This window comes from Sturnus vulgaris, chromosome 13, assembly GCF_052056855.1.
Source record: "Sturnus vulgaris isolate bStuVul1 chromosome 13, bStuVul1.hap1, whole genome shotgun sequence".
NCBI lineage: Eukaryota > Metazoa > Chordata > Aves > Passeriformes > Sturnidae > Sturnus > Sturnus vulgaris.
Genome location: NC_142255.1, coordinates 12,757,735 through 12,783,482, shown reverse-complemented (window position 1 = coordinate 12,783,482; position 25,748 = coordinate 12,757,735). Strand labels below are relative to the sequence as shown.

Sequence of the window (25,748 nt, the reverse complement as noted above, 5' to 3'; positions counted from 1 at the left end):
TGAGCCCAAGCATCCCTCCTACTTGCTTTGGAAAGCCTCTCCCCAAGAAAACGCACAGATGTTCATCACCTGCAAAACCCGTTAGAGAGAATGGGTGGCATTTGGGTACCAAATGGGGTAAACAAGGCCAACAAAGAAGAAAAAGCTTGGACAGAGATTCTCTTTAATGAAATTCTGACTCATGTGACATAGGTGCTCCTCTATCTCTTCCCCACCCTCCCCTGCAGTGTGTTGTTATTCAGGATGGTGCTTCTGCATGTACTTGGACTCCTGCAAAAACAGTTTAATTTTAAACATAAACTTAAGCATCATTCTGAAACCAGTGCTGTGCTTGCTCAGCACAGGAAAATAAGACAGCCCATTATCAAAGAGTGGTTGAATAACAAAGACACTCTGCAAGTAGGTGTTTAGTTTTAATATTTCCTCTACTGCCTGTTTCCCTGTCCCTGCAGGGTCAGGCACAGAACCACACCTCCTGCACTGCAAGCTCATTAGCCTTATTTCATCTCTTGAAGGGGTGGATACAGATTCTGACATTTGCCATGGAAAAGCAGAACTTCAGCACTAACCTTGAGATTAATTGTTGACATTTCTCTGCCTTTTCCCCTTTGATGTGTGAGGAAAAAAAATAAATATATATGAAGATTGAAAGGGAGGTGAGTGGGAGAAGAGCAGCCCAGGGAGAGAACAGCCTGATGCTGCAGAGCAGAGGCCACCAGGCTCCCCTGGGACATGAACAGTCTGGGGATTGCTCCTAATGAGAGAGCAACTGCAGTGGTGAGCGAGGTGACACTCACAGAGCCTAGCTGAATGTGGGAGGTGTCAGAGAAATCATTTACCTCACATTTCTCACTGTTCTCTCCAGCATATGGCTCAGTTGGGAAGAGGTCCCTCACTCCAGCACTGAACATGTGGAGCCAGCACAAACAAGTGCTGCCTTAATGCTGCCTCTTTCTTGCCTCTTGCTGTTTTTCTGTAGGGCAAAAGGGAGGACCAGAGCTCCTTAGGCTGTTTTTGATGTTTGCAGAAGCCTGGATGAGTGTTTGTGTGGTTTGGTAACAATAGACAAGGGCAAATTGCACTTCCAAACCGACTAAACTGGACTCATGGCTTCAGTCACCTGCACTGTACTTGGGCAAGCAAAGGCAGGAGAAATTAATGAGCAAACAACATAGCTTGAAAGCCTGGCCCTGCTGAAATCGGTATCAAACAACCAAGCTTCAGGAGGTGCAGGATTTCCATGACAATAAGGTCCATCTTTCTGCCCCATGGCAGTCTCAGGGCTCAGAACCCTGCCTCAGAAAGCTGGGATGGGGCAGCACTTGTTCGTCCCTGAGCCCAAGTGCTAAGGCAGGTTTCTGACACATCACAGCTTTAAAGTCCTGTCTTGGTGCAATGAATGTATGACTGAAACCAAGTTCCCAAAATTCTGTTTTGGACCCTCCTCTGAGGTAGCAGAAAGATAAAATATATTGCTTCATTGTAGGTCCATAATTAATATTTTTCTTGTTGCACATCCTGCTGGTTTTCAGCCAGCACAGCAATGTCAGAGCCTCTCATTGCCTCTAACCATGACTGTCAGGCACTTCTTTCAGCACTGGAGCCGAACCTTTTCCCAGGAAACAGCAGATGTTTGCTCACTGTGTCCCCCCACAGCATCCCTGATCTGCCCATGGGTTGCTGCCACGTGGGCACTGACAGCATGAAAGTCAAATGCTGCCTTCAAACACAGAATCACTCCCAGGAAAAACCTGTTTCCTGCAATGGAATAGCACCAGGTGTGATCTTTCCATGAAATAACACCGTGGATAAGGATTTGATCTTCCCAAGAACAGGAAAATTGAAAAAGTTGCTAGAGGGACTAAGAACCTAAATCTTTTAATGAAGAAAAAAAATTATCATTACTGTTACCGTAGCAGACAGGAAGACATTGCCAGACAGTAAATCTGTTGTGGTGGTTATTGCCATTTAATATTGAGTCAATATAAGTAATGTCTTGGAGTCTTTCCACATAAACTGATAAAAGAGCCAGGACATGGGCTGCTCTCCAAGTAGCAAGTAGTTTGAACTTGAGATTTCTGCAATATTTTTTCACACTCTGTGTTGAGGAGGAAAGGGTAGACTTAAAGGCTAAGGCATTTGCTGAAGAACTGGATTGAAATCTTGGCTCTGGCTTTGGATTCCTATGTGACCTTGGGCAAGTCACTTAATCTCTCTAAATTGCTGTACAAGGGAGATCCCCCTTCTGCCACCCTGGGTGATTTATTAACGGTATCTCAGATACAAGTTGTCTCTTATTCTAGTTAGTTAGTTTGATCTAGTTAGTTTGATAGCCAAGATCTTGGATTTGGAACACAGGAGACATTTGTGATAACCTATATATTCCATAAAATTCAGTTCACAAGAATCTTTTAACAGACACCTTAAATCTTCGACCAATTCAGAAAAATCTGGTAGTGAATGAGGTAATGTCATCATTTTATTTAGTTGTGCACAGTCTTGGGAAACTCATCAACGTGCCTTGACTTGGTGTTGGGTTCAAACTGTGCTGCTCATTGCTGTTGAAAAGCATCCTCAGTTCTGCAGCTGCTGTAAGGACCTTTTGCTGTAAAAAGTTAATATTCCAAAGTTAACCCCAAGAAGAGAGTATATGCAGAGATCATCAAATACCAATAGGTCTTCAAAGCACAAGGATGGAAAACTTGTGCTGGAGAAGGGGCCCAGAGGTTGGCCCAGAGCAGATGGGGAAGGGCAAGGGGAGGTTCAGCAGCCAGGGGAGGGTCTCAGGCCAGGCAGGGGTGCACACTGACAGTCAGTGGCACAGGCAGGCAAACCCTCCTGCACTGCTCCTCCTGCCTCCTTCCCCCATCCTCCAGCACCCCACAGCTGAGCTGGCACAGCCTTGCAGCTCCTGGGGATCCACTTTCTGTGCTAACACAGGATTAAAAGGACGAAGGAAGCGTTTTGCTGTCAGTGAGCTGTGAGGTTTTCAAACTGCGGGTGAGTCTGAGTGAGACACAGAGTCCAAGGCTAGAAAATAAGCCAAGGAACCAACTGAGACAGACAGTGGTGACAAATAGAGTTTAAACACTCTGGCATGCTGTAATCCACATCCCCAAGTTCACTCCTCTTCATCCCAGCAAAACTCACCTTGATGGTCCAAAGCCCTGGACACTGATGCCACCCTTCCTCCACTCTCCATATGTGTATTTGGTCGACTCCTTTGCAGTTTTCCCTTCTCTTTTCCCAGCCATCTGCACCAGTGAGATTCCCTGCAGACCTGGAGGGAGGGCAGACATTGCTCGTTGCTAGAACCGCTTGCCTTCAGCTGCCAAATTGCCCTGGTGCTCCCTGCTTGTGCTCCTGGCTGGTGGTCACAGCCTGTGGGGTGATGCTGGGGTGCTGCTCTCAGCCCCAGCCACCTCCTGCAGCTCAGGCTGAGCAGTAAAAGGGACAGGATGAGACTCAGATTTGTCTTTGTTGCCTTAAGAAATCTTTGCACTTTCCTTTGTTCAACATGTTCACGAGCTTGACTTGGCAAAGAGATCTAATGGGGTAGACTTGGCACTACACTCAGATAAAACTGTCCCAAAGGGAAAACAGCCTAAATCTTTCTGGTGTGGAAAAGCCTCAGTCAAATGTTTTTGTCAAGATATTGAATTGATGTAGCAGTTTAACCGTTATTTAATATTTATATATTCATGTGTAGCATCCAAATAGGTCAGGAACCTATTGTGCTCCATAAGGTACAGACACATTCACATGCACCAAGTCCCCAGCATATTTCAAAAGCATCACTGATACCTCCACACTCTTGCTGCATCCCCAGTACTTGCCTAATGGGAAAAATGGGGGTTGTAGGTGTTGCTTAATGCAATGAAAACCCTTTGTGGTTTCATTGAGCATTCAGATTATTGAGTTTTCTCTGTAATTCTGTTTTTGAAAGCTTCATTTCAGACTAGGAAGTCTTCTGAATTGGTGGCTTTTAACTCCAGTCGCAGTGTGAGCAAATTCTGTGTTTTAATCATGATCCAGCCATGCTGTACCCAGGGCTCTGGTCTGGGACTATTCCAGAAACTGTGCACCCGAATTTACATTTCTCCTTTCCCTTCCTTCTGCCTGTCTCTGCCCCCAAACCTGTGCTCAGGTTGTTTACATGCTCTTGTACATGACTGCATGCAGGCTTTCCTGTATTTTCATACAACAAATATATTTATAGGATATTAATATAAATAGGATGATGCTGGGCTCTGACTAGTTTGATGTTATTGTGCCTGCACATTAATTTAGCAGCCCAGACCTTTGTGGCTCTTGAATCAGTGGAGGTAGAATATGCCCAAAGGAAGCTGTGAGAATGCAAACTTGTGGCAGAGCAAAAAGGGAAGAAGAAGGAAGACAAACCATCTCTGGGCATGGCTCCTCCTTGATAACAGCACAGCAGATGGCAGAGGGTTACTAGACAGCAGTTTCTTGAGGTTTAGCATAAACCAAGAAACAATAAAAGGGAAAAAAAGACGATAGGAAAAGGAATTTAAACAGATTTTCGTGGCACTGTTTTATTCCTGCCACCTCAGCAGGAAATTAATCACATAATGTCATGTAAAAAAGATGGCCCTGAAGGTCCAATGTGAAAATGGCTCTGCCTGAGGGCAGGAGTGAATCAAACCTCAAGGGAAAGACAAGGAAAATGAGGATGAGGGAGGGCAGCACTGGCTGTGCTGAGAGTGGGGAGCAGCTCCTGCAGCCAAAACCCAGGCTTAGATCTGTCCCATCCATGTGTGCAGTGGCTCTGAGAAGTGGGGGAAAAGAGCTGCAAAGTCAGCCCGGGGAGATGCAGCTCCCCTGTGAAAGGCTTTTTTTGCCCTGGGTGGGGCTGTCAGACTGTGGGGCTGCAGCAGGGAAGGGGAGAGGGGTTTGGTGCCTGGAGGAACCTGGCAGGAATCAGCATCTTGTCATGGCAGAGGAGTAAATGGACCGTTCTGTTAATTGCAGATTTACAGCCAGGATGGGAACTGACGAGTCCATATTTCTTCAGAGGAGTTGGATGGCCGTGGAGAGAAGGCTCCCTGGAGAGATATCTGGGATATGGATGGACGTTACCCATAAATACAGTGAAATAAGTTCCCCATTAGACTTAAATCCAGTGAGGCGGCATGAATCACCTTAAACATGCATATAACTCTCCCTTATATATCACCTCTGCTGAAGCATTAATTAACCCATAACATCCATCCCTAGACACTCTAAAAGAACTCATTCCTTGCTCTATTCCAGCACGGCAGCTGGAAAAACAAAATAAAGTTCTAGGTCAGATCACAACCTGTGTGTTTGGCACTGCAAAAGCCTGCAGTGAGTCCTCCCCTCTCCCTCTGGGAAGGGGCTAAGGACCCATGGGGCCACATGGCCCAGGTGAAGGGGTGGATTAGAGGGATCTTCTTGGTTCTTTAGGGTACTCATATGCTCAAGCATTTTGCATGTTCAATGCTACTTCTGATAGCAGAACCTGGTAAGCCCAAGAGACCTGCCTGAAATATGATTATTTTTCCTTTTCATTTATTGGCTTTATACAACTCTAGCATAAAAAATCATGTTGGCTCGCATTAGGTTGCACAGATTGTTTTGAACTGGACTTCCAATGACAGAGAGGCAGCTGAAAGAGCAGAGCAAGGGAAATAAAGAAAAGGCACAAAGCAAATAAAAGGGCTGTTTAAGGTGGCTGCATCCCCAACTGGAGCTCATAGTAGTTGTGTTGGTGCCAGGAGAAGCAGAAGCCAAAAGCAGAGAAAGAAAGGAAACTAGGTGGAAAAGAGAAATCAATCCTCAAGTAACTGAGAACAGGTGCTTCATTTGGGCTGTGGGATGTGAATGTGCTGCAGTTGGTTGCTCTATCGACAGGGGAGTTCAATAAGCGAGTCTGGTGCACTGATGACAGAGCTCAGAGAATGAAAACCCATGTAAATTAACTCCCTTCCACCAGACTGTGCTTTATTAAAAAGCACAAGTTGTCAAGGCGATACCTTGAAGGTCACAGCTCCAGCAGCTTGGGCAAAAAACCCTCAAACCTGAACCTCCTAAATGCCTTGTGTATCTAAAAGGACTTAATTCTTCCTTCTGCTGACAGGAGGCTGGTGCCTGCCTGACTCCTGTGGTGAGAATGTGCTTGCTCAGATCTCTGGGCCATGAGAAAAGATGAAGGAAAGGTCTCTGCAGGTTCCTGCACCACCAGGAGGGTGGCACAGGAAAGCAAGCCTTTGCTTGGCAAGACTCAGCTCCAGAGGCATGCTGCTCATTCCAGGGCACCTGAACCACTGCTGGAAGTGCTGCAGGGATCTGCTAAAATGAGCCAACAACAAATTGCCTCCTCTGCTCCCAGAGCAAGGAAGCAGCAGACCAGGAATGGCACCTCCCAGCAGGGTCTCCGTGCAGCAATGCTCAGCAGCATCCCTTGATTTCAGCTCACAGCTGAAGGACCAGCCTCCCCCAGTGGGTTGTTCCTGTCGAGCTGGGGTCTCTGTGGGGCAGCCAGAGGGAGCTGGGAAGAGCAGCAGCCAGGACACCCCAGGCCATGCCATGCCTGGGCTCTGCTGCTGCAGATGAAGTTTCGGCATCCTGACTCCCTTTGGCGCACGATGGTGTTTCAGAAAAGAGTTAAGAGCATCATGTCAAATATAATTACGAGACAATAACAGCCTATTAGTTCCAGTGCCTAATTTTAAACCTCAGACTGTCTAAAAACCCTCAGTCTGCTTTTAGAAGAGCTGTCAGCTCCTCAAGTTATAAATAAGAAGCACAGAGAATGGATAATCTCTGCCTGTCCTAGGGCCAAATTCCACCTTCCAGAAAAGGTAGAATTCTCATTTCATCATTTACTCATTGAAATTTGTATTTCTGGCTAAATGTGACCAATTTCCCCTGGGATGAGCAGGCTAACACAAGGACTTCATCTGCTTTGACTCTGAGCCACAAAGGAGAAAAGCACCGTGCTCTGAGCAGCTCAATCCCTTCCTCACTTATCCCAAATCTGAGCAGTTCTTCCTCCCTTTGAAACATCTCCTCTTTCATCTGCCCCTCTGTGCACTCTTTGCTTCCTGTACTCACCCTGACTGTTTGCTCTGGAATGTCCTGGTTAATTTTCAAATCAAACTATCTGTGGAGAAAAAAATCTAATTGGTCATGTGAGCTGATAGCAAGGTTTTTATTGTTTGAAAGTCTTCAGTTCATGTTATGCAGATGCAAATAAAACCTTTCAATTTTAAAACGCTGTTTGGATAACTGTAATAATTTTCTACACAAAATACACCCCCTACAAGCCTGTGATGCAGAGTTGAATATTGCATGTATGAATGATGCATCAAAAGTAGCCCATCTACTGAGTCAGGAGATCTTCTACTAATGAAGTCCCTAAAGAAATGTACCACAGACCTTCTGAGCTGAGATACCATGATGGCTTGGATATATCAAGAGATAGCTAAAATAACATTAGATATAAGATCTTCCTAGCAAAATTCACCAAAGAAGCACATAAACATCAAAGAGCTTTAATTCGTAACTGCTGTAAAATATTCTTATGTTTGGATTGATAAGAAAGTAGGGTAGTGCCCTAGATGCATAGCTATGAGGAGTAGTGTGGCTTTAAACTGTTGTGCCTTTGTCTTATAGAATTACAAACATTTTGAAATTATTTTTTTCCTGACAGAAAACCACTTTTTAATTTGCAAACCTACAGTCTCTGGTCAAATACAGTTGATTTTTCACTGTTGACCAAATGCAAACACTAATAATGCTCAAAGGTTGCACATTAAATTGATCTAAAAATTGTCTGATGTTTGCTCTCCAAATACTCCTACTCATATGAGTGAAATAAGCTAATTCTTTACTAGATCAGACCTTATGATTTGAACATAGACCCTGTCACAGACCATTCCACATGATGAAATCATAAGTTCCCATCTTCATTTCTTATCATGAAATAATTAGAATATTTCATTTCTGCACAGAGTCACAAACAATGATAAAGAGCTAGTAATTCAATTAGAAAGCAGATTTTTATTTTAATGAGCAGCTATGCATTATGATATCAGTATTCAAGTATAATGCTAAAAAGTAAATGTTTGCAGGCTTGCTAACAACTTTGCCGAGCTCTCTGGAAAATATTGACTTTTTGGTGCTCAGCCTGGAGTGTCTCTGGTTAAGCCATGGGTCCCTGCTCTGCAGGATGCTCAAGGTAACGTATTCAGGTCACATTTGGCAACTGAGAATTAAGTGGTTATGGGAACACATTTCAGTAGCAACCCTGTGCGTGTGTGCTTTCCAAACCCTCCTGTGTGCCAGCACTGAGCACCTCCATACCTGGGGAAGTCACCTGGCACCATGCAGGGGGAGCTGAGCCTTGTCCTCTGCCTGCCCTGCTCCTCTTCCCCCGAGGAGCAAAGCAAACTCTGCTCTTGCATTCTGAGGATGTCTTCTCCCAAAAATTCCTCGTGCTGGGCGAACCGCCACAGGAAGGTTCTGCTGCCTGTGCTTCAGCACGTGGCACTTGAAAACAAAGTTATCAGAATAAAGCTTTTAGCTATAAATTGCAGGTATTAAAGATCCATGTGATAATTGTCTTATCTGGCTCCAAATGTGCTTATGATGCTGAGAGAGGACAAATTGGATTATGCCTGAAACAGGCTCTTCCATTTTCATAAATTACCCGGCAAAGCAGCGAGGGCTCAGCAATGCAGGCACCTTTGCTTTTGACAGCCTGTGATTTTGTTGAATGATCTTGTGAAAGAGAAGTAAACAAACAAATTGAGAAAGGTCTTTTTAGGAGGAAGGGATGGAGAGTTAAAAACCAAAGTGGCAAAAAGTCAAATGAAAGTAGTACAGCTACAACAGAAGAATGGGGAGACTATTATAGTGAATATCCCCAATACAGGAGAATTTTGGAAGGTATGATAATCAGAGGAGAGCTAATCTGTGTTCCCCAACTCCCTCAGGTCTAGATGTTTTTCTCCCCCCAGCTCTCTGCACTTTGCTGTTGGAATGTGCAGATACAGGCAGTGATCAGCTCTGCTCTTCTGCTGCACGGCACCAGTGGGGACAGTTGTCTTTGCTCCCAAAACCCTGAAAGTCACAGGAAACAAAATATTTCATGGAGTTTCTTCAGCCTGGAGTTCATTTTTGCCCTGATCATATTGGTTAAGAGATGACTCTGACAGAAGCCACCATCCAGGGGCAGCACCATCAGCATTATGAAAAATATTGGACCTGGTCTGTGCCTCAGTGGCACTAAGGAAATGCAGTTATTAATATGTTATTTTACATGTATTATTCTAGCTGCTGAAAGGCAAGTGGGAACAAAAGTGACAGAAGATCTGAATGGTGTTTTAAACCAGGGAAGCTCTTTCAAAATACAGTAAGGAATTCAAAATAGCTGTAATAAATATGAAAGCTTTTAGGGCCTTGGTATACATTAAACCTTCAAAGTGTTTGGTTAGCGATTTGCCATATCCCTGACACAGATGATTTTTTCATTTCTCCATCTTTCTTACACGTTCAACCCCTCTTTTTGGAGAAGAAAGGCTAAAATATTTATCTCAGAACAGGCTCCTAAATTAATAAAATATATTTTAAGTTATTTCTCCCCTTTTGTCAGCTCTTTGCAAAACCTGCTTGGTAAGATCTTTGGAGATCTTGGGTGGATTTTCCTCTGATTGGTTTGCTCACAGTGCTTATTGTTGAGCATTATTTGTTTAAAAAAAAAGCAACCAAAAACCCCACAAGCTTCCAGAAAGACAGAATAATTAAAAGGTTAGCACTAAGGGGTATACTGAAAATGTAACAAGGCTCCTACAGCAGGGAGGCTGGATTTTTATTTGGAAAACCTGCTTTTGCAAGCTCAGGGTGGCTCTGGGACAGTCCCACCCCAAGGGGACCAGGGATGACCCGGCTGATCTCTCTTTCTTCTGCTCACCTCCCACTTGTGCAAAGGGAAGCCAGGCTAATACATGATACTGAAATTTTACTATCTTCAAGGCTGCTCTGTCTAAAGCCAACTACTTTCATTTTTAGGGCAGTAAATTGCTGGCAGCAGAGAATAAAAAGACTGAACTTTCTTTATTAGCCTGAATTTTCTTTATGGGTCTGCCAAAGAGCTGGGTTTTTTCCATTCACTTCTGGCTCTCTTCATGCTCCCTCCCCATTTTCTGCTGATTTTTCTTTGCTGGCAAGCAAAACTGAAGACCTTAAAAGTTAGTGTGGGGCTTGTTTCTCCCTGTCACCTACCTGCTTACCCTGTACAAAGTCATTGGCACCTGGCAACACAACTGAGCAGCTGAGCAAATACACAATTTATTGCTGGTTGCTTCCAGTTGGGAGAGAATTGAACATCAGAGACTCTGAGCTTCAGAATAATCCTATTTATGTATTAGGAATTCGTATGAAAAATACTGGTTTCACAGACAAGCAAACCAGAGTAAGAAGTGCTGTTGCTATGCCCAGCACCCAATGTGACCCAGCAGTGGTCCCCAAAACTTCATGCCAGGCTGTCCTGCAGCCTTGTTTGTGCCATCATCTCTGTCATGCATCTCTTGCTCCTCCTTTCTCACACACTTACAGCACTCCTTGCTCATCACACACACACATACACATTCCAAACAGCATCCCTTTTCAGTGAAACCCCTTTTCCCACATCATTCATGCTCTCAAGTGCCTTGGCAGGAGTTCTTGTGGCAATGTCTGGGTGTATTTTGGGAAGGGTTCCACACAGGCCATGGAGTTGAAGAGAGCAATTAGAGAAAAAGCCAGCAAGGAGAGGGTGCTCTGCTTAAATCTTCGCACGTTTCCCTCATTCATTCCCCCCAAGGCAACATCTTTATTGTGGTCTTTGCTCCTACACAAGCCCACACATCATTATAGTTGTTTACATACCATCACTAGCAATAATAATAATAGCTAAGTAATAATTCTTCATTTGAATGTGATGAACGGCTGCATCTCTCAGTAAAAATAAATACATGGAGAAAGGGAAAATACATCATTGTTACTAGCTAATGAGGCATAGTGCAAGAAATTAAAGTATCTGGCTTATGGAAAAACGAGGAAAAACAACTTTGCAAGGAAGTGTTAAACCAACGGGCATAAAGGATCATTTATTGAACATAAGAGAAATTAATAGGGAATAGGGAAAATTAAGAGAGATATAAATGTTTGCTGATGTTCTATATAAGTGAGTACCAGCAGGCATAAAATTAGAGCTCAAATAAGAAAATAGGTTATACTTTCATTCTTCAGCTGACACACTGAATTTGTACAGGTTTTTTAAAGTTTTCTACATCTTTGAAGGATAAAACTCATCCCATTGGGAGAGACCCTGTAAGGTACTGAAGACTCAGATGCCGAGCTCTGTAATACAGCAGATGAAACTAAAATTTCCCTTTTTGAACTGCAGGAAGACTTATGCATCTGTCTGCCCTGAGTACTGTGGCACTCAGCCCTGCTGAGCTCCCAGGACTGGGTCAGCACCGTCCCACCTCTGAAAACATGTTCCACAGGGCTGCAGTCCTCTGCCAGCAATTCCTCTATCACTTGTGGAGCAATCCGAGGGAGGAGACAGATGAAAACATCCCACCTTGGGGTGCTCCATGCTCTCCCTCTGTGCCAGGCACTGGCTGCACCCTGCCTGCTGGCCAGGTCTCACTCAGCGTCCTGTGACAGCCCTGCTGAGCCAGGCAAAGCCGGGGATTTCAGGGGTTAATACCCTGCCAAGATCCACAGGGAGTTCAGGGAAATGCTACCAGAGGAGGGCTAATAAGGCAAATCTGAGCCTGCTCAAGCTCAGGGCTTTAGGAGGAAAGGAAGGAGAGGTAAGCAGCCTGTTTGCTTGAGGCAGGGAGATGTGGGCTAGGAAGAGAAGAGGTCGGTGATGGGTCATTTATGTGCTGCTCTCACACATTTCAGCACTTGCCTTTGGCATTTTCAGGCTTGTCAGGTCCATGCAGCAGGTGCTCTGGCCAGGCTGGTGCCTCTCTGCTTTGGGCAGAGATGATTTTGCTCAGACCAGGCTGTAGGGTCACTGGCTCCAGCTCTCACCTCCCTGGCCCCTGCTGGTCTCCCCCTTTTCCTCCTGCAGAAACAATTGTGGTGTAGTGGGACAAAAAGGGTTCTGGGCAAGGGGGGATTGACACATTAGTGCTCTCGAGTGCTCCAGGCATCGGGAAAGCCAAATTATTCCCTGGTGGGATCAGGTTCTAGTTTTCAGTCCTCAGATGTTTCAGTTTTATCTGGTGATGTGCCAGTGAGAATTCAGCTCTCTCTCTGAAGCTGGACTAGCTGGATTCATGACTTTGATGGAGCTTTCTGTACCAGCAAGGGGGGAAGCAAATAGGTTGGAAATTTTCATTTAATAGCACTCTAAAGCAGCTTGTCCACAAACTGCTGCACAGCCAGAATATGTAGTGGTGAGAGGGCATAATGTTTCAACTTATTTTCTTTTCTTAATTGCTTACAAGCTCATGCTGAAAAATTCTCATGCTTCTATTCTCTAGTATAAATATGTCAATATTGAAATCATGCTGTTATTATAGTTCTAAGTATTTTCCTATAAAGAGGCTGCAGGATATCTGCCAGCATCTGTCTTGAAGAGCTGAGTTTTATCACAGCAGAAAGCAAGAACCTAAGACCTGTTTCATCAAAGAGAGTCTATATTTCTGTTTAATGTTTTTCTTCCCCTCCTGAACTGTTTACAAATGGCAATTTAGCCCCTGGTCTCTGTTAAGATGTTCCAGCCACAAAGCCTTCAAAGATGGCCAGAAATGCTCCTTTCTTTTTGCATTAGAGATGAGTTATATTGTTTGAAAACACAAATTCAGGAATGAGTCAGAGGCACGAAAGCAAGTGATAACAATTAGGAGCTGATACTCATCTTTGATGTTCATGGGATTGTTCAGGATTTGTGCAATTACCCCAAGCCCTGCTTGTCCTGCCTGTGGGTCTGGTCTGGAGGGAAGGCAGAGCAGCAATCTGTCTCAATTTGCAGCAACATAGAAAAATAAATTCGAAGGCTACTGAAGTGAATTTTACATAAATGTTGCAATAAACTACCTTCTGCAGACATATATATTTATGCCAGAAAGCAAGAGAGTTTTAGCTGTGTCTCGGGAGCGTGTGTCAGTTGCTTTACTATTGCTATTATCACATGTGAGCATACCCATGCTGGAAAAAGCTGAGATTTCTGTGCTTTGGTAAATAGTGGCCGAGTAAAAGAATCAAGATTTATATTTAATGAAGCTACATTGTATCCTTACAACACTTTTTCTGAGTTAAACAGCTCTAGCTTTAGTTGCTCTTTATATTAGTGGGCGAGAGGTTCTCTCGGTGTGCCCAAAATTAATCATGAGCTCAGACTACACTATTTCAGTTTGGCAGAGATCTAGACCATGCATATTCATTAAAACTTAGTTCAGCCTTTACTTTTATTGTCTAGTGATAGCACAGAGAGCCGGGAAAGGTCTCTTTGCCCCTGTAGTAATGGAAAGGCTGGAGCAGGCTGGGATCTTGCTCTCCTGGCATTCTGTATCAAGCACCAATTTCTGACTGAAAATTTTTTACTATAACAACACATGAAAAATCGGGTACTGTGATTTTTATATTTTTTTAAATAAAATGAAGGCATCAGAACACAAAAATAAAGACTTCTTAGTTTAACCATGAGAGGAAATACGGGGTACAGGGAGGTTAAGCTCTGCAATAAAAATGGAGGAGCACAAAGTTCAGTGATTTTATTAAGCACAAATAAAAACACAGACTCTGACCTTCATCTTTCAGGGAGCAGAAAAGTCTCCTGTTGGAGGTGAATTTGCCACAGGTGTTTTACAGAAGGAGATGGGATGCACTCACAGTTGGGAAAACAGCACGTTGGCTCCAGTCTCTCACACGCTGCCATACCTGCTGTCCCAAGCAGTGTGGGATTTCCTGTAGTACATTCACAAGCCTTGGACCCTTTGTTAAAATGGTGTTGCTTGGACAAAGGTTTCAGCAGAAGCAATGTGCAGAACCAGTCCCAGCCTCTTGCATGTGGTGACAATAGGTGAATTTATTCTAAAGACCTCCCTGTAGAGCTTGTAGGATCCTCCTTGTCACCTCTGTGCCTCCTTGGCTCACGTGCTCTCCTGTTTGGGTCTCATGGTTCTGTGCTCCTCACTGGCCAATGACACATTTTAAAAGCTTTAAATCTGGCAACCATATAGTTACTGCAGTCAAAGGAGATACAGAAACTCATAATTTCTACTGCATCTTCCTTCACGCATCTCAAAAATATCTCATCATTTCCTTTCCAGCATCACATGGCAGAAGTTGCTGTGAGATTAATGAAGACATTTAGCCTCAGTAAATAAGATGGTTGGGCCATTTTAATTTTCTCCAAGGACTTTATAATCCCAAATTTAAATCTGACTTAGAAAAGGTCACAGAAAGAGAAAACCTAGGAGAGGAATGGGGTGGCAATTAGGAGCATGTAACTGGAATAATTCTTCAATTTCCATGCATGATGAAATGAATCCGTCCTGACAGAGCTAGCATGGAGAAAGGATCTGCTGCTGTACGTGTTTGTGAAATGTTTATATCATCCAGCAGGAAAGACAAAACTATTTGTGTAGCAGTATGTTGGCAATACTTCCACATTTGATCTGTTCCCTTAAAATGTTTGGGTGTGTGGTTGTGCCAAGGTCCAGATGGTGGATTCACATCCATATCAGGAAAAATTATGTTTAGGCCCTGATGAGGAGTTAGTTTTTAAACAAGTTTAAAACTGCTCAGAGCTAAGAATATTCTGCAGGTGAGAGTCTTTTCAATAATCTAAGTTGAAAAGGCACAGAAAATTCCATAACACAGCTGCACCATGAGCCCTAACTCAACACTGAAAAAGGGCACAACACATTCCTCGGTTTGGATCCCTTTAAAAAATGGGAAAGAAAATCAGCTGAGAATGTGCAGTCACAGAGTACAGAACAGAGGTCCTTCAGGAGGGATGTAGGTGAAGCTGATCACCCTGGGGATAGGTGAATCTCCAAGATAATCCCATTCCTATTTTCCTAAAGTGCACAGAAATGCTCAGGAATGGCACCCATTAGACCATTGGGTCAGAGAACATTTAAGGGCAAATGTTTGCCCCTTTCCAATGTCCACAGGCACAGAAACTCACAAAGTTCAAAGCCTGAGGGGGTGGTGAGAGTCAGATTCTCTTTAATAATTGTTATTTCTGGAACACGATCCACCAAGTTAAGGGAACCTTTTTGCAGGGGTTGGCAGCTGTGGGCTTCTCAGGGCTCCTCCAAGCAGTATTACAACAACTGCTTGGGGGTTTCTTCCTCTTCTTGCTGTACAGGGACAGTATTGGGCTAGTTGCTGTTGCCCGTTTTGTTGGGTTGTTTTTTGGGGATTTTTTTGTTTGCTTGTTTTTAATTTGAACCCTTTTTGAACTTCTGAAATATGACCCTTTTCTGTGTATCGAGTTGAGGCTGCACTTGCTTTTATCATCTCTGACAGCCCATTTGTACTCTTGTAAGGTATTGTATCCCATTCTTAGCAGCTGAAAAATTAGTTCTGGGAACTATTTATCCTTTGCCAGTGGATCCTAAGGCATGTGATCCATTCAGTCACGATCAAGAAGCTGTAATAAATGGGACACTTCTTCCACTGACCCTCTCTATCCTCTTGATGTAGCACTCTTGCAGGTTTGCTAAGGTGCTCAGGGATTAATGTAGACAGGAGGAAACCCAGCAGGGACTCAAGCTTAACCACTCATTTTGATGTAAAACGTGTAGGAGCAGTAGTTAGGGTGACAGTGTGGGATTTAGGAAAGCTGTGTTCAATTCCCTGCCTCGCCATGTGTGACGTTGCATCTCTGTGCCACAGCTCCAAACCCATATAATGGGACAACTGTATTTTCCTACTTCATGTGGCCCTTGGGAGAATAAATGTCTTTAAACCTGTAAAGTGTTCAGTTAACCTGACAATGAGATCATATAAGTGGATTGCATAGAGAAGGCAGAATCCAGTGAAGGTGGCTTTAAAATAATATTAACGTCTATCTTCTTGAATTTGATTCTAGGAGAAGAGAATGTTCTTCATCAGTATTTCAGGCTATTCATCATCTTCCTGATCCATCTATTGCTCAAGATGTTCCCTGGCCCTGAAAACCCAAAAGAGCTTTGTCATGAACTGCATATTAGAAGAAATCTTTCTTCCATTTGACACAGCTTCTGGAGCTGACATTTTCTTAAGTATCTTATATTTTCTCCTAAACTAACAGCAGTTAATAGAATACAGTGATGATTTCTACAAGGTGTTCTGTAACTCAGAGGAATACTTCTCAGGTCTGAATTTTGCTCATTTTTCTGGATGTCTTTCCTGAGCTCTAGAGATAGGCCAATTCCAGTGATTAAGAAGTTCTGTTAGTATCAGCACTATTCAGAGTTTTGGCTGCTTTATCTCTGTCTTGCTTTCAGTCCCAGCTGAAATCAAGAAGTAGAAAAGCAAATTGAATGAGAATGATTGTTATTAATTAAAAGAGAAAGTTAAAGAGTTATTCAAACTTTTTTGGTGCCTCAAAAAATCCCCTTTCAGGTATGTGATGTCTCAAGCTTCTTGAACAAGTGGATATCTCTTCCTTCTTTATCTTGAGTCCACTCAAGTATGCCACAGAGTTGATATTGGTCCCATGTAGCTTTATCTGAATCGGTTCTTCCAAAGTCTTAAACTATATCATTAAGCTCTTTTTAGGGACTGGAAAACTGCCACTAAATTTGAAATCTGTCATGGTAATTTCAAGGCTAAAGGAATTAAATTTAACAAGAGATATTATTCCTAATTATTACCCTATCTCCAACCTTTTGCACTTGCCTAAATTCTTTAAAAGTTTTGTTCCTTTCATATCCACCTGATCATCAGGATTTTAATTAAGGCTAATCAGGATGCCTGAACCGTGACTGCCCATAGATTACTCTCTTTGGCTTAATAGTAGGTGTTCATCTCAAAGCCTCATTGTGTTTGTTACTTGGGGTGACACAGCTGTCATGGTTTCCAGTTTTGAAATAGATTTTCCTTCAATTAGCTAAATTGAATAAACTGAACTTAAATAGTAATTTCAGAGTAGATCGCCATTTTTTCTGTGTTATGGCAGATTTGCAACTGGCTACAGCCTTTTTGACATTTATTGTTGCCTCTGATACCATATTTATATGCAGGGCCTGATTTTTATCCCAGAGAAGTATAGGTGAGCTGCTTATACTGGCTACTTTTTTTGTTAGTAATTTAGGTTATTGACCCCAGCAAATATCTTCATAGAGTCTCTATAATTGCTGGTGTCATATGTTTTTCAGTGGTATTTAATAAATTCCTCTGAAGTTCTTCTTATGAGTATTACCACAAAGAATAAATTCACACGTGTGAAGAAAAGAGTGGGATCTATGCATCTCTCCTTTGAGGGGTCAATGTCCCCTCAGTGGTTGCACATCCCTCAATAAATAGGAAAGGAAAGGTTGGGACAGATTTATCACCAACTAATTCCTATTTATGGTGTTGTTCCCTGTCCTTCATTTTCCCATGGCAAACATTTTGCTTTAGATTGTTTTCTCTTTATTTCATTTCCAGTAAATGATGCCATTTACAGAGGAGCACGAGGGCATCTGTCCTGGCTCTGATGATGGTTCCCATTACCTGGCAGTCTCTGGGATCAACCAGGAACAGGGCAAAGACATCTTAGCAACTACTGATGCATTCCTAACACATTCTCCCAGCTCTCAGTAGTCAAGAAAGTCAGTGACTTTCTGAGTTGGAGACACATTGTACTGGTCTTCAACTGCCTAAAATACATTTTCTTGCCTGAACATGTCCATAGGGGTTGTTGCTGTAGGATGGGAGGTCACTGTCGCTTACTGGGTGATATTCTCCAGGAGCTGTAATGAGCAGCTTGGCACTGTGGCTGCTCTTTGTAAGTGATACTCAGGGAAACACAAAACTTATCACCACCACAATATATTATCTGAAGTTGAACAAGAAAGCAATTATGGTACCAGATTGCCATTAGCAGGTAGAAAAAAAAAACAAGCCCAAGGTTTCTTCTGCATCTCAGCTTGTGGGCTGACATTCAGATAAGATGAAAACATCATAACTTCCAGCGTTTAACTGTGAAACATTGGAAATGAGTGTTCACAAGTGAATTTGTCCTCAAATACAGCCTTAAATACTTTCATCTAGGCACTTCTTTTTGAATAGCACAGCCTTCTGTGACACCATGGAGCATTTTTATGTGCAGACTTAATTGAAACAGTCTTATTTATAGCCATGAATATTCATTCTTCCTAAAGGTGATTGTGAGGGAGGCTAATAAATGTTCTCACTTTCCTTTGCATTAGCTAACGATCTGGAAAACAAATATACTGCCATTCCCTGGGAACCCAATCTTGCTGTGCTGGACTATACTGGATGAAAGTTGTATTTCACTTTCCATTTATTTATTATTATTCATATCTCTCCAATGGCTGAAGTTCCTGCCGTGAAGCATCAGGCACAGCCCCAGTGTCCATGTCCCAGAGCTGGAATTTAACTCTGAGGCAGGAGACGACAGATGGAGCCAGAGAGACAAAGAAGTACAGGGAGATAAACTGAATCCATCAATGCAACTGGCCATGGTCTTTGTGCTCTGCCATGGTGGCAAAGGATTTTGGCTGAAGAGAGTTAAAGGGGAGTCCTGTGAGTTGCATGTGACACACGATGCCAAAATATTACCTTTGATTCTAAGAAAGAAAATTTTAATCGATGAGTTATTTTTATCACTGATCAAAAATTGTTCTTTACAGTTGTCAGTTTTTCCGTGATTTTCCAGGCTAAAGCTTGGCTTACCCCATGTCAAAGGAGACATCAACCCTTTGTGCAGCTCTAGCACCACGTGGAGCTGCAGCTTTTCCCGGGATGAGGAATCTCAGCATGGACGTATGAACTGTCCAGAGCTGCAAGCTGACTGTGCCTTTTTCTGCAAATTTTTGCTTCTGCAGTGATGATGTTTTATAATTTAAATGGTCAGAAACAACCAGGACACATGGCAGTATCCTTTAGCTCAGATCTTTTACGTAACTGAATGCAACATTGCACTGCAGTGAGGGATTTGGGGAATCTGAGCCTATCCCTGGCATTTACTGCCTCCTTTCTCAGCCAAGGAGAGAGGAGTGATGCTGGCACAGGGAGCTGATGAATTCTGAGATTTCACAGACCAGTGCTCCCATGAGCTGCCTGAAGTGCTAAACTGTGTTGCTTGGAAAAGTTCTGCACTGGAGCTACTCTTGCATGGGGGTCCCCAGCTCCTGCTTAGGGAGGTCCCTTGGTAAAATGAGTAATAAATGATGAAAAATCATCTCAGTCAGCACTCTCTTCTAATGACTCTTGGCAAGTGATTTCAGTCTGCCTCATAGACATGTACTGAACCCAGCCTCCATTCTCAACAAAAGCCTTTTAATAATAAATGTTATTAAAGCAGGAAAAGTGTAATGCAGTGAAATTCAGAGGTTAATGCTAAGAAATAGCTGTTGGCCTCCAAGATTTTTCGGGTGCCCAGTGTAGCTCTTCTCTGAAAACAAGAGGTGCAGGGCTTTCATCTATAGATTCCATTTTGTGCCTCTGGTGAGCTGTGTCCAGGTAATTTGTCTGAGACCATTTTTAGGGAGCACCAAAATGTTCTGCCTCTGTCTCAAAGCAGAGAGCTCACCCCAAAATTGGGCTGGTGTGAGGACTCAGTGGAGCTCAGGTGGGCTGCCATTCCTGACTTGTCCTGAGCAATGGGTGTCACAGGTATTGATAGACCCCAACAACGTCTAACTTGTGGAAATGATATCAAGCTCTGACAGAAGCAACTTTGAAACGTCACAAACAGAGCAGCAGTGGAACGAAAAGCCTCTGAGCAGTAAATCCAACCTTGCTTACACCTTCTCTAATTCTTCTCTCTCCTTCCAAAAGTGCCTCCCTCTGTGAGCTTTTGCAATTACCTCTCATTAGCCATTGACAATACAGGAAGAGAAAGCATAAATTGAAAGCATGAATCATATCCCAATTTAGCCTGTCTCTTCTGCTAATAAAAAAGCATATGTTTCTCAGATACTCCTCTGCATTCAGACTGAGAAGGAAGGCAGTGGAGGGAAAATTGAACTGTGTGGAATTTTACAATGAAGTTGTTCCTGTTTTCCTTTAAACAAGTGAATAATAAAATAGAACATTTTCTTCTTAGAACTGTCTTCATCTTGTACCAGGAATGTGCTTTAGCCCGTTCTCCATATCCAAATGCATGGAAGGAAGTTTGGTTTCTGGTGATATGTCTGTACATCTGGGGTTAACTCTGCAGCCCAGGTCCAGATTGTGTGTGCTCAAACATCCTTATATAATAATTTGCATTTTACAGCTGAGGAAATAGTTTCCACAGTTTGTGGAAAGGGCACTATGAGACCATTGCAGAGGTCTGAGTGACCTGCAAAGCCCTTCTAGCCTTAAATTCCTAAGCTCACAATCTCAAAATGAATATTAATATTTTTGAGGGCTTCCAGCACCATGATGATGGAATAAGTCAATTGAATAAAAAGACTTCTTCAAACACACAGTAAGGATCTAAGAATCCAAACAGCATCAGCTCCAAATATTCAGTCTTTTCCATGAAGCAACAGAGGCTCTGTGGGTTAGGATTATGTTGTTGTAATGCTCAACTGACAATATAAAGCCAGCACCTGTGAAATCATGCAGAGATCTTTCAAAATCACTTGAAAAACACCAGTCAGTGATGATATCCTAGACAGAAATAAAGTAACCCAGGTAGGCAGAGGGCATAGTGGAATAGTATAAATTATTTGGTTTGGGAGAAAAAATTAAATTATTCTGCTGTGGTGTTTGGTGGAAGCTTTCTGTAGTGTACTATAGTAATAGTTTTTTCTGCTTAAGATCCTTACAAGTACTACCTGATAAGTTATGAAACTCTATATTTAATTTACAGAAAGTTTAAACAAGTCAAATCCATTCCACCAAAAGAATCAGATGTCAGAGAAAACAAATGTGTAGTATCAAAACACAGATTAAATATTGATGACTGCCCAAATTCTACATGGTAGTAAAACAACCTTTGGTACTCAGAATAACAACAAGGCCTCTTAGAAACAATTCAGCAAAAACTCAGTGAAGATCTGTTGCATGGCAAATACTTTAAATCATGCAAGCTGTTGCACCAGTTATGTTATTGCACATTTTCAGGACAGAAACAAAAGCAAGGCAGTTGACTGTGTGCTCTTGAAACTCTATTTCTTTGCTCTTATGTTCCTACCAACGTATTGCAGAATAAGAATCTCTCAATTGAGTAAGTGCTAAAACTGAGCCTCTGGAAAATGCATTACAATTCAATGCATTATGAATTCCAAAGTCTGACAAGAGTTGCAGTCAGTGGTGTGTTGGGAACTGCTTGGGAAGAAGGTAATGAATGCACATTGTCCCTGTCTCTCTGGTGAGGCCAACTGAGGTCCTGATGTGACTACAATAAAGGGCATTTGACCATAATAAGTAACAAAACTTAAACACAAATTCTGGAGTATAATGAGTGCCATCTTATGAAAGTGTGGTCACTGCTCCCCATAGGTCAAAAAAGTCCCTTTTTTCCCAGAGTGACACAAACAGTCAAACTAAAGAACTCAGAGCTTGGGACAGCAATTTTTCCTCTCTAATTCTCCTATGCTGAAAATATGCAGAAGTGAAAGTAAATTAAAAAGTACAGTTTCTGAGTATAGAAAGTCCAGTCCTGTCTTGGTGCTCTCCAGTTGTGTCACCACTGGCCACAAAACCCAGCTGCTCTGAAGGAAGTGAAGCTGTGGTTTCTTCTCCACATTTTCTTTTTGCTGGAAAACTTCCCTTGGACTCCCTCTGTCTCTGGGTCAGACCTTCCTGGAGCCCCAAAGGCTCTGGGAGTCTTGGAAAGGAAATAACAACAGGAATGAGCCTTTCCCACTTCACAAGTGACAGAAGAGTTCCTTGGAAATGACTGGGTAATAGCAAGCAGAACAACTCAGATTAGGAGCCCCACAAATCCCCTCGACTGACACAACTCAGGCCAGCAGCGACAGATAATGAAAGTCATTTGAAATAACAGCCCTTATTTTAGAAGTTAATGCTTGTCTTCATCTCCTTTAAGTTCTTTCTGTGGAAACTATAAATGCTCCATCCTTCCCTGAGCCTTTCCATGCCTGCTGCATGGAGTGTGTAATACGCTGATATTTAAGACTTTTTTTCAATTTTATACTTGAAAGGCTCAGCTCTAATCAGCTAATGCCTGATGTTTCTGGAGGAGAGACTGTGCAATGAGCTCTGAGGTGAGATGCTTTCTGGAAAGCTTTCTGGAAAGTTTTCTAGGTGTTTGGGTACTGAACTACTGGCACTGATTGCCCAGGGAGATTTTTTAGGACATGGCTTGAGAAATTTTTGTTGGAGTAGTTTTGCTGGAGTTGCCTCTGCTGTGGGCAGCTGCTAGAGTAAGGAACCTCTGAGGAGGTCCAACATCCTTTCCATCATTCACCTTTACTTTCTTGCCTTGGTCAAGATGGTTTAGTGTTCTCTGCTTCCCATCCATGCCAGTTTTTAGAAAAAAAAGTAGCTAATCCTTCAGTGTCTTTGGGATACTCCCTTGCTTCACACATGTTCCTGCAGCCCTTTGGACCAGACAGGATCATCCTTCCCTGGAGAAGAACCTGTCCTCTTCATGACTGAGAGGGAACAGTGTAAGCTGAGGGGGGGAAGCACATCATGTGCTTCTTTCTATTTAAAAACTGCACAGGAATTCCCATGCTGTTTTATTAATAGATAAAAGATGATATTATCACTTGTCATGGGAAAAGAGAACCTGATCTCCTGGGAAACACAAAATGAGAACCTGCATCATGTGAGCTGTTAGGTGGATCCAACAGACTGACTTTATTTCCTTTCTTATGAATTTCAAGGGATAGATAAATAAACCCCCTAATGAGATCCCTGCTGAAGGGCAGCTGTTTTCAGATCTTTAAGAGTTACTGATTTCAGCCCTAAGTTGTATCGAAGCTTCTCTTAAAGCAGAGATTGCTGCTTCTGCAAGTGCTACAGAAACTTGCCTCAGGCAGGTGCTCTCTCTTCCAGTCCTCACAACTGCCAGAGCTTGCTGCAGCACCCTCACCTGAAGTGTGAAAGGACAAAATTTGTCTGGCTGCAGAACATCCATCCACAAGAAAGGGAGTTTAATATTCACTGAGTGCCATCCATCAACCCAGATGTTCCCACTTTCAGATATGAATTGATTTATTCCTTTCATTGTCCAGGACAAGCGTGGCAGACACTTTGCTCTTTCCAGGCTGCACAGCCCATCCCAGAGGCACTGTCAAGTTAACAAGGTTTATTTATCACCTTCCCTTATTAGATAAGCTTCAGCCAGCTGGGAAGATGTCCTGGGAATGGAGTGAGGGTGGGAACCCACCACAACCATGTTCCCTTGACTTGAGACACAGGGATGAGGAAGGCAGAGGCTTCCCATGCTGGCACAGTAGAGATGTTGAAACTTTCACCAGCACAAGGGAAAAGGTTTCCTTTCCTACCCCGTTCCTCCCAAATGCCCACAGCAAAATGGTCAAGGATGAGATCACAATTTGAAAAGATCAAGAAAAAGTCCCCAGTAATGACTTGGCCACTGCTGTTGTGCACAAGTGTTGGCTGTAATGGAGTTTTTTTTCCACCAGCACCTGAGGGGTATTCATTTGCTGTGAAGAATTTTCTCCTAAATCCTCAAGATACTTTGAAATGCTGACAGGAATGCAGCCAATTCCCACCTGCCTTGTCCTTTCCCTGTGGGCTGTCCTTCCAGCAAATAAAGGCAAAGGGAGGGGAAGCTGCTGCTGCTGCCTCTGAAGGTCACAGACACGAGGGGTTCATGCTGGGGCCCTGGCACATCTCCTGGGTGCCAGCAGCATCTCCTGATTTCTGCACCTACTGACAAAATACACATCTGTCAGCACTTCTGGAGAATAATGTTAATATTTGCATGTTCTACCAGACTGATCAAGTATCAAACACTCAGCAGGTGGAAGAACAAATGAGAGAAGACAGAAAAAATTGACTTAGAGATCTGAAAACAGTGAATCTTGGACGTTCTTTGGGACAGGCTGAGGCTCGTATTAGTGCCTCTCTGAGCCTGGACTGATATGGATGGGTTTTAAACCAGCAAAATGGAAGAAGCTTTAAACCAGCTTCAGAGCTCGTATGGCCAGCCTGTACATCACTCAGACAGCAGTTCCACTCCTGTTTGGGAGGAGGACACACTGGTGATGAGAAAACCGAGGGTATCATAAGTCTCTAGCAGCTTTTGCAAACCAAAGCCATTTAAAGCAGCCTGATGGTTGTTTCACTTTGTACTGGTGGCACATTTGGCCTTTGGCTTATAGCAGAACCAGAAGGAGTCAGAAATGTCTCTATCTGTCTTTGCCTTCCTACAATAGCTGCACTGGATGCCTCTCTCCTCCTGAATCTGATTTCCTGAGTGCTATTTCTGGTATAAAAGCAGAGGGTCATTGAAGTTACACTGATTACAAAACCAAAGTAAAAGTGAGGAAAACGAGGTCTGTTTTTCTGAGTGTAATTCTGAACTGGAGTGAGCACAGTGCCACAAACCTGCCAGCAATCACAAGAGTGGGGATCAGAAATACCTGGGGAGGATGTGCTCACTGGGGTGTGAAATGCCTCCTCCAACACCCCAGTGGCTCCTGAAGGCTCCAAGGACAAACAGGCAGCATCTGTGTTAGTGTTCTGTGCAGCACTCAGCACGAGGGGCTGCGTTTCAGGAGCACAGTTGTGGAGTGAGCCCGTGCTGCTCTCACATCAGCTGCGTTTTTGTCTCTCTGCCTCCAGGAAGGTTTCAGCACGATTGTTTTTCCTCCTGCACCCAGCACTGCCTCAGCCCAAGTAAATCTCAGTCTGCAAGAGACACAATTTTGGTAGCTGTAAACCAAGGTTAGATGTTTCATGCTGTAATCAGAACTGGCAGCTCCAGTGAGCTTCTTTACTACTTAAAAGCAGAATTGATTGTATAGTAGCGAGGCTGAGATCATGAAGGAGCAATTTCTCTTGCACAGACACATCTGGGGTAGTTAGATGACCTGCTCTGTGAGCTGTAATTTAAAAACAGTGGGATAGACAGCTAAAAATACCACTGAACCTTAAAAGAATTTCTAGGATCCTCCCCAAGCCCCCTAGCACACATTAAAAAGCCCCACTGCTTGTGGATTTCTGGATGTACAATTCTGGCACTCAGAGCTTTCCCTGTGCAGTCAGCAGATGTTTTTTGTTGTTTGCAGTCTGCATTCATCTGTCTCTACTCCTTTCTGCTCATCTATAATCAAGTTCTGGAGCTACAAATGTGTTACTCAACAACCCACAGCCTTCTGTTCGTATCATAACCCATTAATCCTGGACATGCTCTGGAGGGGCTCTGTTTCTAGAACAGTGGAGAGAGGGTTAATGGCTGCTGAACACACAGATTTAACACAAACATCTTGTGTTAAAGCTGGGCAAAATCACACCACTCAAGGTGTTATTGGCAGTAATCAGCTATAGTCATAAGCAACCTATTGACCTGCCAGACTGTACAGCAGTTGAGAACATCTGATTATCCATTTCTTGAAACAACTATTAATTGTTCATTAGCGCTTTAAAAAGTATTTATATACTCA

At 43.1% G+C, this 25,748-nt stretch overlaps 1 protein-coding gene across 1 annotated transcript in view; it reads right to left on the bottom strand.

The window, feature by feature from the left end:
• Positions 1 to 3,131: 3,131 nt before the first annotated feature.
• Positions 3,132 to 25,748, bottom strand: part of MTHFS (methenyltetrahydrofolate synthetase) — a 76,953-nt gene continuing 54,336 nt past the window's right edge. Inside the window, exon 3 of the mRNA XM_088172601.1 lies at positions 3,132 to 3,280. Coding sequence (XP_088028727.1) covers positions 3,147 to 3,280 — 134 coding nt within the window. The 3' untranslated portion in view covers positions 3,132 to 3,146. The remainder of the gene's footprint in view (positions 3,281 to 25,748) is intronic.